At 45.5% G+C, this 15,503-nt stretch overlaps 3 protein-coding genes and 1 long non-coding RNA gene across 7 annotated transcripts in view; 2 read left to right on the plus strand and 2 right to left on the minus strand.

Annotated features, from left to right (window-relative positions):
• The window catches only part of LOC309525781 (uncharacterized protein), a 46,522-nt gene extending 42,763 nt beyond the window's left edge, over positions 1-3,759 (minus strand). The window contains exons 1-2 of one of the 2 annotated variants that reach the window (XM_082211330.1): positions 2,930-3,392; positions 716-889 (exon numbers count right to left, since the gene is read on the minus strand). In XM_082211330.1, the coding sequence (XP_082067456.1) occupies positions 716-848 (133 nt within the window). In that variant the 5' untranslated portion in view covers positions 849-889; positions 2,930-3,392. Of the gene's footprint in view, positions 1-715; positions 890-2,929 lie in introns of both variants that reach the window. The other variant, XM_082211331.1, reaches the window with a different exon arrangement.
• The window catches only part of LOC309525790 (uncharacterized protein), a 73,360-nt gene extending 68,470 nt beyond the window's left edge, over positions 1-4,890 (minus strand). The window contains exon 1 of one of the 2 annotated variants that reach the window (XM_082211354.1): positions 4,704-4,890. The gene's annotated coding sequence lies outside the window, so the exon portion shown is untranslated. Of the gene's footprint in view, positions 1-1,993; positions 2,147-4,703 lie in introns of those variants that run through there. The other variant, XM_082211353.1, reaches the window with a different exon arrangement.
• LOC309525859 lies at positions 3,927-14,436 on the plus strand. The gene is made up of 2 exons (XR_014216554.1): positions 3,927-4,440; positions 13,892-14,436. It is a non-coding gene; the product is annotated as an uncharacterized lncRNA (long non-coding RNA).
• Positions 5,596-14,436, plus strand: LOC309525755 (uncharacterized protein). 2 transcript variants are annotated; one of them, XM_082211253.1, is made up of 6 exons: positions 5,596-5,744; positions 8,363-8,865; positions 9,064-9,145; positions 9,423-9,505; positions 9,820-9,946; positions 11,687-14,436. In XM_082211253.1, the coding sequence occupies exons 2-6, from the start codon at positions 8,455-8,457 to the stop codon at positions 13,684-13,686; spliced, it is 2,703 nt and encodes a 900-aa protein (XP_082067379.1). In that variant the 5' UTR covers positions 5,596-5,744; positions 8,363-8,454; the 3' UTR covers positions 13,687-14,436. The 2 variants fall into 2 exon arrangements, with proteins under 2 accessions (XP_082067379.1, XP_082067380.1); XM_082211254.1 differs by having other exon boundaries at positions 5,605-5,744; positions 8,342-8,865.
• Positions 14,437-15,503: the final 1,067 nt, after the last annotated feature.

The following is a 15,503-nucleotide window of genomic DNA, read 5'->3' on the forward strand; positions in this document are numbered from 1 at the left end:
CCAGTACAGATAGGAAGAATGCATAAATCCAGTTCAAACATGTGTTGGAAATGTAAGGGAAAAGAAGGGACTTTTTCCATATGTGGTGGGATTGCAGTAAGATTAGAAATTTTTGGGAAACAATATATAATGAGTTGAAGAAAATGTTCCAATTAACATTTGTTAAAAAACCTGAAGTATTTTTGTTAGGGATTTTAGGGAAAGACCTGCCAAGGAAATTTAAGAATATCTTTATGTATGCAACAATGGCAGCAAGAGTCTTAATAGCACAAGGATGGAAGAATGAAGAAACCCCAACTAAAGAACTATGGCAAGAGAAACTGATGGACTAAGCGGAATTGGCGAAATTCACATACAAACTATGTGATAAGGACAACTGTGACTATAAAGAAGAATTGGAACCCTTTACAAAGTATTTAAAGAGAAAACAAAATGAACTGGACTCCTTGGCAGGTTTTGAATCAACATTCACATTTTTATTATTAAGAACATATAGTCAGATAGGTTAAGGATTTTTACAATTTTATAATATGCAGAGAATTATAAGTATGGAAAAAACAGAGAGAGGAGCTGAGGGAAGTCTGGGAGTGGTGGGAGGGGGGGTTCTATTTTGGGGAGGGGGAAATGGAGGGGGGAATGAGGATGATATGTTTTATTGATAAAATGTTATGTTGTAATTCCTAATAAAAAATCTTATATAAAAAGAAGAACTCACCAGATCTCTCGGAGGTCCCTGGGAGGGAACGCTCAGAGGTTGTGGGGAGGGATCCAGGAGACAACCTGACCAGGTCAACCGTCCATCTTCCTCCTTCCATCCTCGCTAGCTTTGCAGGATCTGTCTCTTTCATCCTTCCTGAGGAGTCATTGAGCCAAAACAAGCTGGAGGGTCCTGGGAGAGAGGAAGAAGCAAAGGGAGCCTCAGAGGCCCTGCAAGGATTCTCCTGCCCTAGATATTCTCCTGCCCCTGGAGAAGCACAAATGGGGCAGCCCATTTAAAAGCAAATAAAAGTTATTCCAAAAAGAAAAGAAAAAGGCAACACACGGAGGACGCAGGATTAGGATTCAGTACCAGAAATTTGTGTGCAGAAGTCTGATCCATGGAAAGTGTGTAAAAGGAAGTCACCTTAAACCTAAACAACATACAGCCTATAACTTTAGACCGTATTCAAGTTAATAGAAAAAAACAACAGCACTCTTTGTTCCATTTCTGTGGAAGAAGAACCAAAACTCCTTGTTGACATCTGTTATAATAAAGTTTGTTTGCAACCTGTTTTCCCAAAGAAAACCCACGGTCGCTCGTGATTCATACTCCATTGGGGATTTCGCCTGAGGGAAAGGGAAGCAGAGGGCTGGCCCAGCAGTACCAGGAAGAGAAAGTGACGTTGCATCGTTGCAGCTTCCGATCGGCTCTTCCCATTTCAAGAGCCGATCAAAAGTCACGCCTTGGAAGTTGAACCGACTTCCAGAACGGATTCTGTTCGACTTCTGAGGTTCAACTGTATTCCTAGCTCAAATTGCCTGAAGATGACAAAGGCGCAGGCAGGAAGCAGGTGGAGGAGCCCAAAAAAGTGCTCCCCTTCTCCATCTCCATCCGCCTGCCTGCGTCCCCCCCACCCCCAAACTGAGCAAGCCCTGATACCTCTCTGGCTCCTTCCATCGACGTCCCCAGCTCCACTCCCTTGGGACTCACCAGATCTCTCGGAGGTCCCTGGGAGGGAACGCTCAGAGGTTGTGGGGAGGGATGCAGGAGACAACCTGACCAGGTCAACCGTCCATCTTCCTCCTTCCATCCTCACTAGCTTTGCAGGATCCGTCTCTTTCATCCTTCCTGGGCAGTCAAGAAGCCACAACAAGCTGCAGGGTCCTGGGAGAGAGGAAGAAGCAAAGGGAGCCTCAGAGGCCCTGCAGGGATTCTCTTGCCCTAGATATTCTCCTGCCCCTGGAGAAGCACAAATGGGGCAGCCCCTTCCCAACAGAAGCCCCATTTCTAAACATCTCCAGTGATTCCAATTTCCTCTGTTTGCTCCTCACTCCACTTCGTAAGGCTGGCATGGTCTGCACAGTAGTGACCTCAGAGTAGATCCCATTGAACACAGTGGGGATAATTGACAGAACTTGGTACCAAAACCAGTCCACCGTCCTGTCCCCAAGCCTGAAACCTGCAACCCCAGAGCATGGGCAGAAAAGAGCAGAGTAGATATTACATGAAGGTGCCCCCATGCTAGGTGCTTTGTATGGAGAGCCATATTCACAATCTTTGAGCTCTCTCATCGCAAGCCAGGCAGATGGTGTGGCCGTATCCGCCTCTCTCAAGTGTTGCAAGGGGACCAAATCTTTGGGGAAGTTTTTCATCTCCAATTGGTAGGTAAGAAGGTTCAGTAACCTGCTGTTAGTGGGGGGGGGGTGGCTTTTCAGCCCATAAATCTAACTCACGGTGTTATATCTAGTGGGCTGGATCTGGGGCACAAAGGGTCAAGTTTTGCTTGCATGAGGCCTTTGCTCCTTCTTCAGACTTATCAGTCAGGAACGTAAGAGGTCAAATCTGGAGAGTATTTCATTCTGGGCGTCTTGTGGCAGAGCACAGAAGGATTGTAATAAATTCTTTTCAGTTCTGTCAATGAGGTCATTTTCCAGATTCCTCAAGTACAAGGACCCTGGGGTGTCTGAGTAATCGGGGCCTGGCAGGGACCCCAGGATCTCCTGCAATGCTTTTACAAAGTTTTGGTGGAAGAATATTCCCAGATAAAACAGGAGATACCCCCCCCACACACACATCGATACTTTTCCATTCAAGGAAAGTTGTGGGTGTGTTAAAATCTCAGACGCTTTAGCTGGCGCTATTGGGCTCCCTCAAAATTGCAGAGGTTTGTCCTGCAGAGATCTGTATGGAATTTCAAAACTGATCTGATGATCCAGCAGGGAGCCTTACCAGAGAGTCCAGGATCCCACACTTCACCCCCTTGACTTCCTCCTGCAGAGCTCTCTGGTCAGGATCCAGCAACGCCCAGTCCTTGTGTGTGAAACGAAAAGCTACGTCTTCAAAACACACTGGACCCTAAGAGAGAAAGGGAGAATGAAGATGATCTTCTACACATTGTGCCGTTCTTTTCTGCCTTTTAATAGCTGCACTGTTTTAATTCTATTCTTTTCCTGCATGCTTATTTCAACATTGTAATGGAACAATTTTAATGATGGGTATTAATCTTTGTGAGAGCTGGACCATAAAAAAGGCTGATCGCCGAAGAATTAATGCTTTTGAATTATGGTGCTGGAGGAGACTCTTGAGAGTCCCATGGACTGCAAGAAGATCCAACCTATCCATTCTTAAGGAAATCAGCCCTGAGTGCTCATTGGAAGGACAGATCCTGAAGCTGAGGCTCCAAGACTTTGACCACGCCATGAGAAGAGAAGACTCCCTGGAAAAGACCTTGATGTTGGGAAAGATGGAGGGCACAAGGAGAAGGAGACAACAGAGGACGAGATGGTGGGTCAGTGTTCTCGAAGCTACAAACATGAGTCTGACCAAACAGCGGGAGGCAGTGGAAGACAGGAGGGCCTGGCGTGCTCTGGTCCAGGGGGTCACGAAGAGTCAGGCACGACTAAACAACAATTAATCTTTGTGTGAATGGGGGAATTCCACATTGTAATAATTTTATGATTATGATTATACGGCACTCATCTTCACATAATTCTTCAAAGTGTTCCCATTTTCCAGATGGATGGACCTCCTCTCTCGGCATCTGGTGGGGTGGACTCCCCCCCCCCAACCTACTCAAGCCAACTTCAGGGGGCACCAGGAGGGGGAAGAGAGGGAAAGCCCCACTGTGTATTGTGATGGGGGGAATGGTTGGTTAGTTGGCCTCCATCTGTCTTGGGAGACCATGGAAGAGAGTGCCTTTGGGAGTGAGATTCCTTTCTTTTCTTATTCCTTTCTTTTCGGAATAACATTTGGGGGGGTTATTAACAAGGATTGTAGGAATAATGAAAGATACAGATAAATAGACTTGAGTCTTTTCATGCCATTTGTATCACAAAAATAGCAGGAGGATCTCCGACATATAGTTCATTATTGCTGGTCGCTGTATGAGTTCTTGGTTGGTGAATTAAACAGAAGCAGAAAAAATGGAGATAGGACAGAACAGAGTTTACAGAACAGCCCACATTGCATAGCCAAATGGCTAGTCAGGAGTCCTTGTGGGTGTGTTCCTGTGTCCAAGGCGTTGGGAGTAGAGGGGAAAGTGCCTGGTTCATCTCTGTGGGGAGAGGGAATTCCCCAGCGAAGATCCGCCACCAGGGGAAACTACCAAGAGGGCCCCCTCTGCCAACCTGAACACGCAAGAGGGTTCCTGAACACCCAGGAAGGTCTGTAGGGAATCACAGGATCTGTGAGGTGGAAGTCATTGGCCAAGGTGTTGAATTCAGGCTTTTCTCTGTGGCAAGGTTACATCTAGGATTCACTGGCTGCTGTTCTTCAGCAAGAGTTTGCTTCAGCCAAATCCAGTTCACATCTGCACACGTCCAACACAAGGTAGGAGGTTTGGATGGAACTGAGAGCAACACGAGTCACCCCAGTAGCAGTGTCTGAGTCCTTTTTCCATGCCATGTGGAAAGAGCACCAGATCTTGACCAGGGGGACATTTTTGTCAATGTCTGACACTTTCCCCGCAAGCTGCTCAAGAAAGTTTTTATGGTTTTCTTTTTACCATTGTTGATCTGCAGTGTTGAGGGTCATGGGCCCAGTGTCTAGTGATTCAGACTCAAGTGCCTTCAAATAGGCAGGCCATGTGGAGGACCTCCCGAACAAGGGTCTATGGATGCTTTCTTCTTCTTTCTCTTCCTCTTCTTTAATGTGTTTACTTTTAAGTACAGTGGTACCTCGGGTTACAAACACTCCGCTAACCCAGAAGTAATACCAAAAACAAACAAGATGGATTTTAAGAGGGAGAAATGTAAAGTATTGCACTTGGGCAAAAAAAAAATGAGAGGCACAAATACAAGATGGGTGACACCTGGCTTGAGAGCAGTACATGTGAAAAGGATCTAGGAGTCTTGGTTGACCACAAACTTGACATGAGCCAACAGTGTGACGCGGCAGCTAAAAAAGCCAATGCAATTCTGGGCTGCATCAATAGGAGTATAGCATCTAGATCAAGGGAAGTAATAGTGCCACTGTATTCTGCTCTGGTCAGACCACACCTGGAGTACTGTGTCCAGTTCTGGGCACCACAATTCAAGAAGGACACTGACAAACTGGAACGTGTCCAGAAGAGGGCAACCAAAATGGTCAAAGGCCTGGAAACGATGCCTTATGAGGAACGGCTAAGGGAGCTGGGCATGTTTAGCCTGGAGAAGAGGAGGTTAAGGGGTGATATGATAGCCATGTTCAAATATATAAAAGGATCCCGTCACATGTCCCTTCTCCTCTCCCCTTTCCCGCCTTTTCCGTTCCCCTCAGCTCACGGGCGCGGCGGATTTCGAGATTCCCCCTGCGGCATGACGTCACCCGCGAGCCGTTGGATTGAGGGAGCGGAGGAGGCGCGGCTTCCTGCTGCCCTCGCGCGCCAGAGACGGTGCGAGGGTTAGGGCGCAGGCGCAGAAGCAGGCGACATGGAAGAAAAGGAGGCGAGCTGGAATCCTAGAGAGGCCAGGAAGTGGGGGCGGGGGGGGTCCCCGGTCCTCCAGAGCGGAAGCCCCTCCTCCTCCGTCCTCTGCCAAGGCTGCCTGGTGGCCCCTCCTGGGATCCAGTGAGTCTCCTCTCTCTTCCCCCTTTGGGCGCCTGGGGGTCCCAGGGCTGCAGGGGGAGGATGCCCAAGGGGGGGGGAGCATCCTCCCCCTTCCTCTTCTTCCTTTGCCCCTTTGGGGAGGGAAAAAGTGGCCTGCCAATGCCCCCCCCTTCTGAGGGAGGAGCCCCCACCAGGCCGTCCTTTGCTTCTGGAACAGCCTTTCCCCCTACACGCTGCTGCCTTACAACGGGTTCCCACCCTCCCCAGAAGAAAGCCCCTCTCTGTGGGCTCCTGCTCTCCATAGAGGGGGGAACTGGGTGCGTTCGGCTCGTGAAGGGTTAAAAGGAACTAAGCTGGATTCCTAGAGAAGGGAGGACAAGGGGGCGGGGTCCCTCAGAGCAAAAGCCCCCCCCGTCTTGAAAGGGGAGGGGTTGCTTTTCTCTCTCTCCTTTGCCAGAGCTGCCTGGGTCCCCCTTCTGGGATCTGCAGTCTCCTCTCTTCCCCCTTGGGGTGCCTTGCATAGAAGGGGGGTTCCCAGGCTGTAGGATGAAGGTGCATGGGGGGGGCAGAGACCCACAAATCAACGAGCTTTCCCTGCACCCTCATCAAACTACAGTTCCCCTGATTCTTTGGAGGAAGCCAGTACTCTTTAAAGTGGCCTCATCCTGCTTTGTAGATGGGGGGCTGTGTTTGCCTTTTTCCTTTCTTTTGGAATAACTCTTAATGGGGTCACGTAAACAAGGATAATGGGAACAGTAAATGATACAAATGAATAGACTGAGTCAGTCAGTAAAGCATGAGACTCTTAGACTCCTAGTCATGGGTTTGTGCCTCAAGTTGGGTGAATATTTCTGCATCACAGGGGGCTGGACTAGATGGTCCTCAGGGTCCCTTCCCATTCAATAGTTTTCCGATTGTAAATCCTCTCCCTTCATTTGTATATCACAAAATATAATAAATGTGCAGGGATATCTGCAACATATATTTCATTATTAGTGGTCACTGTACAGTGGTACCTCGGGTTAAGTACTTAATTCATTCCAGAGGTCCATTCTTAAGCTGAATCTGTTCTTAACCTGAAGCACCACTTTAGCTAATGGGGCCTCCTGCTGCTGCAGCACCGCCGGAGCACGATTTCTGTTCTTAACCTGAGGTACTATTTCTGGGTTAGCGGAGTCTGTAACCTGAAGCGTCTGTAACCTGAGGTACCACTATACTGAGTTCATTCATTCATTCCCCACCCATCTGGCTTGGTTTCCCCAGCCACTCTGGGCAGCTCCCAACTGAATATTAAAAACACAATACAGCATTAAACATTAAAAACTTCCCTAAACAGGGCTGCCTTCAGGTGTCTTCTAAAAGTCTGGTAGTTGTTTATTTCCTTGACATCTGACAGAAGGACGTTCCGCAGGGCAGGTGCCACCACCAAGAAGGCCCTCTGCCTGGTTCCCTGGAACCTTACTTCTCACAGCGAGGGAACCGCCAGAAAGCCCTTGGCGCTGGACCTCAGTGTCTGGGCAGAACAATAGGGGTGAAGACGCTCCTTCAGGTATACAGGACCAAGGCCGTTTAGGGCTTTAAAGGTCAGCACCAACACTTTGAATGTGCTCGGAAACGTACTGCCACTCCCAGTCACCAGTCTGGCTGCCACATTCTGGATTAATTGCAGTTTCTGAGTCACCTTCAAAGGTAGCCCTACGTAGAGCACATTGCAGTAGTCCAAGCGGGAGATAAAACTAGAGCATGCACCAATCTGGCGAGACAGTCTGTGGGCAGGTAGGGTCTCAGCCTTCATACCAGATGGAGCTGATAAACAGCTGCCCTGGACACAGAGTTGACCTGCATCTCCATGGACAGCTGTGAGTCCAAAATGACTCCCAGGCTGCACACCTGGTTCTTCAGGGGCACAGTTACCCCATTCAGGACAAGGGAGTCCCCCACACCCACTTGTCCCCTGTCCCTCCAAAACAGAACTTCTATCTTGTCAGGATTCAACCTCAATCCGTTAGCCACCATCCCTCCTCCAACCGCCTCCAGACACTCACACAGGACCTTCATGGTCCAGAAGGAAGTTATGGTTGATGGTATCAAAAGCCACTGAGACCCAGCTAGGAGAATAATTGCTCTACTGATGCAGAAACATTTTTAATGTTTGATGCCTTACTGTGTTTGATGTTCATCTTATTGGAAGCCGCTCAGAGTAGCTGAGATAACCCAGTCAGATGGGCGGCATAATAGTAGTAGTAGTTATAGTAGTAGTAGTAATAATGTATTACTATTACTATTACTATGCTGAAATTTTTATTTAGACCAGCCAGACTGAGCCAAATTCTGATGATTTGTGTGTGTGTTTTCTGCAGATAACAACTTCTTCTTATACTTAAATTTAGACCAGCCAGAGTAAGACAAATTCTGATGGTGTGTTGTTGTTTTTCTGGAGTCTTTATTTTTCTCTCACGGAGCTGTAATAAGTTTAAAAACAGCTTAAAACAACTTACAACCACAATATGTTCAGAGCCTGGGCTTTAGTGCAGTGCAGCCTTGATTGCTAGCAAAAGCCATCCACGTTTGTCTGGGGACATTTTTCTGATCCTGACACAGTGCCAATTTTATAACAGAACAATGCATTTGCTTTGTAGGGTTTGCCAGCACCTCTAATTCGGATGGGAAGAACTTTGCAGAAGAAAAAAGGGACTCCTTCTGATCTCTTGGAAGTTTCCTGAAACTACAGATGGATGATCAAGACTTGGCTGGACCTAAAGCAGGAATAGGCCCGGCCACTGAAGATGGGAGCACTGAGGGATTCTGGGAAAACGCTATGCGGAAGATCCTATGTGAGGAGGACACCCTCCGCTCAGATGTGCAGAGCCAGCAGTTCAAGCAGTTCTACCAGGCGGCCAAAGGACCCCGAGAGGTTTGCAGCCGACTCTACCACCTTGTCTGTCAGTGGCTGAAGCCAGAAAGGAACACGAAAGCGGAGATGCTGGACATGGTGATCTTGCAGCAGTTCCTGGCTTTCCTTCCACCTGAGATGGAGAGCTGGATGAGGGAATGTGGAGCGGAGACCAGTTCCCAGGCGGTGGCCCTGGCCGAAGGTTTCCTCTTGAGTCAGGCAGAGGAGAGGAAGCAGGCAGAGCAGCAGGTGAGAGAGACTTTCCTCTGGAAACTCCCAAGGGGCTCCAAACCAGAGCAAGAGTATCCCAAAATGTGGTACTAATGTCCTATCCCTTTATGGATCGGATCCAAGGAATGAGATCCGCTACCCCTAAAGTGTTTGCCTCTACCATTGCTTTTCTAATCCCCCTTCCCATTTTGTTTTGAATCTTTGTTGCTCTTTCAGGTTCAGGATCTGTTGACAGAAATGGGTCCTGATTCCTCTGAGGCAGAGAGGACTCTGATGGACACCAGAGAGAGACCACTAGGTAAGGAGCGAGTTATTTCTCTCCTTGGTCACATCCTGGGGATTTGGAAATTAATCTGTCAGTTCTTTCCATCTTTTGTGGGGAGGCAGTTGGGGCCAAGAGCCCAAAGGAGGTGGGATATATTTTTACATAACGAAAAGACGAAAGGTGTACGGATGTCAAAAGGCACTCAATAGGGTAGACTTCTTCAAAGGTACACCTGTAATTAAAGATACACTCCTGAACATCGGAGAAAAGCAGGCATTCATGGCTTCCCACTTCTCTTTGTCTCTGGAAGGTGACAGGATGATGCCCACAAGACCTCCTCATCTGTCTTTTCATGAGCCTGAAGGGGATGCAGCAGCTATGGAAGCAGATCAGGTAGGGGGCAGGAGACATGTAGGGAGAGAGGCTGAGGGGTGGGTCTGGCAGGGTGACTCCCTCTACTTCCTGGCTCCTGTCAACGGTGCCCTGAAGAAAATGAGGAAATGCCATTCAAGATGGTTTATGTGCTGAGAATATGGAACATCCACCTCATCCTTATCGCCTTCTCAATGTCGCCAATATTATTTATCAGCAGTTACTGTTTTGTTTCTATATTTACATTGAAGACTAAATAGGTTTCTAAGCAGTTGACAAACCATAAAAATGGGCCAGGATTTATCTAACTAACCCCATCACCCTTATTTGTTTAGGATTTGGTATGCTTTGAGGATGTCGCCGTTCATTTCACGGACAAGGAGTTGGCGTTGCTGGATCCTGACCAGAGAGCTCTGCATGAGGAGGTCATGGAGGAGAATCGTGGGCTCCTGGATTCTCTGGGTAAGGCTCTCTGAGGATCATCATATCTGTTTTCAAATTCCATCTCTCTCTCCTTGCGATGAATCTCCAAGATATGGCTGGAACTCAGTAGCGCTACCTGCACCACCTGGAAATCTAACGCCCCCAGAAATCACTTGGAAAGGAGGGCGATTGGCGGTGTTGTCTGTGAATATCCGTCAGAGTGGGTAGGGAGGTTGAAGTAGCTTCTGCCAGATTTGTGTTTTTGCTTCTGTTGATTTTGGTTGACTAAAGAGATAACTGACAATGGATACAGAGCAGATTCCATGATTGGGCCAAACAAAATTAATTGAATCTCAGGTTCCCATAAATATATCAGCTAATACCAGCAAAAAGCAGAGACATCACCTTGCCAACAAAGGTCCGTATAGTAAAAGCCATGGTTTTCCCAGTAGTGATGTATGGAAGTGAGAGCTGGACCATAAAGAAGGCTGATCGCCGAAGAATTGATGCTTTTGAATTCTGGTGCTGGAGGAGACTCTTGAGAGTCCCATGGACTGCAAGAAGATCAAACCTCTCCATTCTGAAGGAAATCAGCCCTGAGCGCTCACTGGAAGGACAGATCGTGAAGCTGAGGCTCCAATACTTTGGCCACCTCATGAGAAGAGAAGACTCCCTGGAAAAGACCCTGATGTTGAGAAAGATGGAGGGCACAAGGAGAAGGGGACGACAGAGAATGAGATGGTTGGATGGTGTTATTGAAGCTACCGGCACAAGTTTGATCAAACTGCGGGAGGCAGTGGAGGACAGAAGTGCCTGGCGTGCTCTGGTCCATGAGGTCATGAAGAGTCGGACACGACTAAACGACTAAACAAACACAAATACCAGCAAACAAAGGCAGTGAACTCCATAGTAAAAATTCCCATCTAATTCCCTTTAGTTATTCCTCTTTCACAGTTGTTCATTGGCAATGTTGAAGAATGAACAGTTGTGAACGGTTGTTCTTCCTGAGGCTCTAATTACTGTATTTTTCGCACCATAGGACGCACCGGACAATAGGACTCACCTTGTTTTAGAGGGGGGAGAACAAGGGGAAAAAAATATCCCCCTCTCTGCCCAGCGCCTCTTCAGCGAAGCGGCCGGAGGCGCTGCGCAGAGAGGGGAAGAATTTTACCCCTCTAAAACAAGGTGCCATTTAAGGTGCGTTCAGTCACCTTCAGGCGGCTACCTTGGAAGGCTGGAGAGAGAGAGGGGTCGGTGCGCACCGACCCCTCTCACTCTCCAGACTTCAGGTTCCTTTCAACCTGCTCTTTGGGGCTGGCGGGGGGAAGCCCGCCGCCAGCCCCAAAGATCAGGTCGAGGAGCAGCGGAAAGGCGTGCAGCGGAGAGGCTGCTGCCATAGTCGCACGTCACCTCTCCAGCCGGAAGAGGGTAAGCGGGGCTATGGCGTCTTCGCTCCATAGGACACACACACACATTTCCCCTTCATTTTTGAAGGGGAAAAAGTGTGTCCTATAGAGCGAAAAATACGGTAGTTTCTCTCTATATATATAAATAAGTGTTACAATACCACTTAAAATCTATATAATAACGTATAGAAGTGAAATTGATTTTATTTGATCTGTTATACTGTATTTTTCCAACATTCTTTTCCTCTTTCAAAAATTATTCTTCCACACTTTTCTCTTTTTATTCATTCCTCTTATCATATTATATTTTCATGAATGTAAAACATTTAAATAAAATGTTAATGTTTAAAAATTATTGTTTTTTACATTCCAGGGGGTGATGAATTGGAAATTAGTAACAAGGGGGACCAGGACAGAATCCACACAGTGAAGAAGCCATATAAATACTTGGAGAGTAAAGAGAACTTTAGTCAGAGTTCCCAGTCCACTTCTCATCAAAGAAATCCCATTGGAAAGAAACCCTATCAGTGCTTGGAATGTGGAAAGAGCTTCAATCAGAGCACCCATCTCACGTCTCATCAAAGAATTCATACTGGGGAGAAACCCTACCAGTGCAAGGAATGTGGAAAGAGCTTCAGGTGGAAGGTCGGTTTCATTAGTCATCAGAGAATTCATACAGGGGAGAATCCATATCAGTGCTTGGAATGTGGAAAAAGCTTCAGTCAGAGCACACATCTCACTTCTCATCAAAGAATTCATACTGGGGAGAAACCCTACCAGTGCAAGGAATGTGGAAAGAGCTTCAGGTGGAAGGTCGGTTTCATTTGTCATCAGAGAATTCATACAGGGGAGAATCCATATCAGTGCTTGGAATGTGGAAAAAGCTTCAGTCAGAGCACACATCTCACTTCTCATCAAAGAATTCATACTGGGGAGAAACCCTATCAGTGCCAAGAATGTGGAAAGAGCTTCAGTCAGAGCGCCTCACTCACTTCCCATCAGAGAACTCATACTGGAGAGAAACCCTATCAGTGCTTAGAATGTGGAAAGAGCTTCACCTGGAAGAACAATCTCACTTCCCACCAAAGAATTCATACAGGGGAGAAACCCTATCAGTGCTTCGTATGTGGAAAGAGCTTCAGCCACAACCACAGTCTCACTTCCCATCAAAGAATTCATACAGGCGAGAAACCCTATCAGTGCTTGGAATGTGGAAAGAGCTTCAGTAAGAATGCCCATCTCACTTCCCATCAAAGAAGTCATACAGGGGAGAAACCTTATCAGTGCTTTGAATGTGGAAAGAGCTTTAGTCACAAAAACAGTCTGACATCCCATCGAAGAAGTCATACAGGGGAAAAACCCTATAAGTGCTTTGAATGTGGAAAAACTTTCAGAAAGAGCTCAGATCTCACTACCCATCAAATAATTCATACTGGAGAGAAACCCTATCAGTGCTTGGAATGTGGAAAGAGCTTCAGTCAGAAGTGTGGTCTCATTTTTCATAAAAGAATTCATACAGGGGAGACACCCTATCAGTGCTTGGAATGTGGAAAGAGCTTCAGTCACAACGGCTCTCTCACTTCCCATCAAAGAATTCATACAGGGGAGAAGCCTTATCAGTGCTTGGAATGTGGAAAGAGCTTCAGCCAGAGTAGCCATCTAACATCCCATCAAAGATTTCATACAGGGGAGAAACCCTATCAATGTTTGGAATGTGGAAAGAGCTTCCGTCACAGCTACAATGTCACTTCTCATCAAATAATTCATACAGGGGAGAAACCATATCAATGTTTGGAATGTGGAAAGAGCTTCACTCAGAAGAGTAGTCTCACTTCTCATCAAAGAATACATAAAGGCGAGAAACCATATCAGTGCTTGGAATGTGGATATAACTTCAGTAGTAGCAGCAATCTTACTTCCCATCAAAGAATTCATACAGGGGAGAAACCCTATCAGTGTCAGGAATGTGGAAGGAGCTTCAGTCACAATTCCTCTCTCACTTCCCATCAGAGAATTCATACTGGAGAGAAATCCTTTCAGTGCTTCGAATGTGGAAAGTGCTTCAGCCACAGCTACAAACTTACTTCCCATCAAATAATTCATACAGGGGAGAAACCATTTAAATGTCAAGAGTGCGGAAAGAGATTCACACAGAGCACAGGTCTCACATCCCATCAAAAGATTCATATGGTGCAGAAACCATATCATTGCTTGGAATGTAGAAAGTGGTTCAGTCGGAAGGATAGTCTCATTTCCCATCAAAGAATTCATACAGGGGAGAAACCCTATCATTGCTTGGAATGTGGAAAGAGCTTCCGTCACAACTCCACTCTCTCTTCCCATCAAAGAACTCACTCTGGGGAGAAAGCATAGCAATTGCTAAGTTGTGATTGTATTTTAGTAGACTATAATTTGTATCGCAACAGTGTTCTTGTGCTTCTTCAACCCAGCAGAGAAGTCAGCCTTGCCTCTCAAATCCATGGAGTGCAAACCTGGTGTCCCATATTACTCATACTATGTATCCAGATCTGCAAGGTGGAAGTCAAGGTGCTGATTTCAGACTTTTCTTTGTGGGAAGGTTAGGTCTAGAAATCTCTCACTATTCTCCTTGATCCTTAAAAGTCCTTAGCGCATGCCAGGAGCAAAGAATTGCATCCATGAGGGAGAAAGAGTTCTCTGTATATTACATGTTGTGAACAGCAGTAAGCAGTTTGCTTCAGCCAAATCCAGTTCTCCTCTGCACACATATGATACATGGAAGGAAACTTAGACTGAACAGAGATTCAGAGCAGTGTGATTCACCCCAGTGGCAACGTCTGACACCTTTTTCCATTCCTGTTGAGTGAGCACCAGATCTTGCCTGGGGGACATTTTTTGTCATTGTGTGGCATAAATTCCTTGAACTGGCCACCATGTTTCCCTTCCTCCTTAGTGTTAGTGGAGTGTCAGTCCGTCACAACAGATGAAGTATTTTTAGGGTTACTTCTTCATTGAAATTTCTCTCTGCCTGTTGAGGTCAGGCAGCAACCTTGACTGTACTCTTTGATCCTTGCTTAAAATATTTTGTTATAGAAACCTTTCCAGAAATAGAGGTATTGATTTGTTTTAATATTATACATTTAATATTAATGTTTTTACTGTTTTCTTCCATTTTTTATTTATTTTTCTCTTATATCTCATCAACGAAACATACTATGTTAATGTCATAGACAAATACTACTACTACTACTACTACTAATAATAATAATAATAATAATGGCATATCTATATTATTCTAAATTATTTAAATCCTATACAGTATATCTTTACTTTTACTTCCCTTCCACTCTTTCCATGGTTTCCTGTCTGCACCTGTTATGATTCTTGGTGTAAAATGTTTCTATATAATCTGTATATGATATCCAGTCACCTTTCAAGACTTTTATATTTCTTTCTTAACCTGTTTGTCATATTGGCTACTTTGATATATATATCTAGTATTTTGCGATGCCATTCTTCTTTTGATGGGACATTTTTGTGTAATTAGAATTTGAGTGAATGTCTTCACGTACATCCATAAATTAATTTTTATTTTACTTTTTAGATTTCTGTCATTATTCCCAGAAGAAAAGCTTGTGGATTATTGGGTACTGTTTCTAAAAAAACCTTTTCTTAAGCTCATTGTACACCATCTCCCCAAATTTTTTGTTACCCTACAACATGAACACCATAAATGATCAAATGTACCAACTGTTTGATTACATTATTCAATTCAATTATACTTTTCAATTATACTTTTAGATCTTTTAGATCTAAACATTTTGGCTAGTCTGTTTGGTGTCAAATACCACCTGTGGATCATTTTTAAATACTTCTTCTTTAGAGCATAGCTGACAACGAATTTGATTTGTTTTCTACAATTGCACCCATAAATTTAAATCACTATTGTGACCCACATCCCACCCCAACTTATCAAAGATGATTTCACTAGCTCTTCTTTCGTTTCCCACTCGAACAATATTTTATAAATTTTACAGAGGTTTTTAACCATACATCTTAATATCTTTTTCAAATTGTGATTCTTGTTCTGTAAATCTGTTTTTGTCTGCCTTAAATCTTGAGTTAATTTTATTATAGTTTAGCCAGTCCGACACATTTTTTTTCCTAATTTCATTTTTGTTTCTCCCTCAAGTCTAACAGATGTAGCTACC

The sequence above is a fragment of the Podarcis vaucheri genome, assembly GCF_965113315.1.
Source record: "Podarcis vaucheri genome assembly, chromosome: 2".
Classification (NCBI taxonomy): domain Eukaryota; kingdom Metazoa; phylum Chordata; class Lepidosauria; order Squamata; family Lacertidae; genus Podarcis; species Podarcis vaucheri.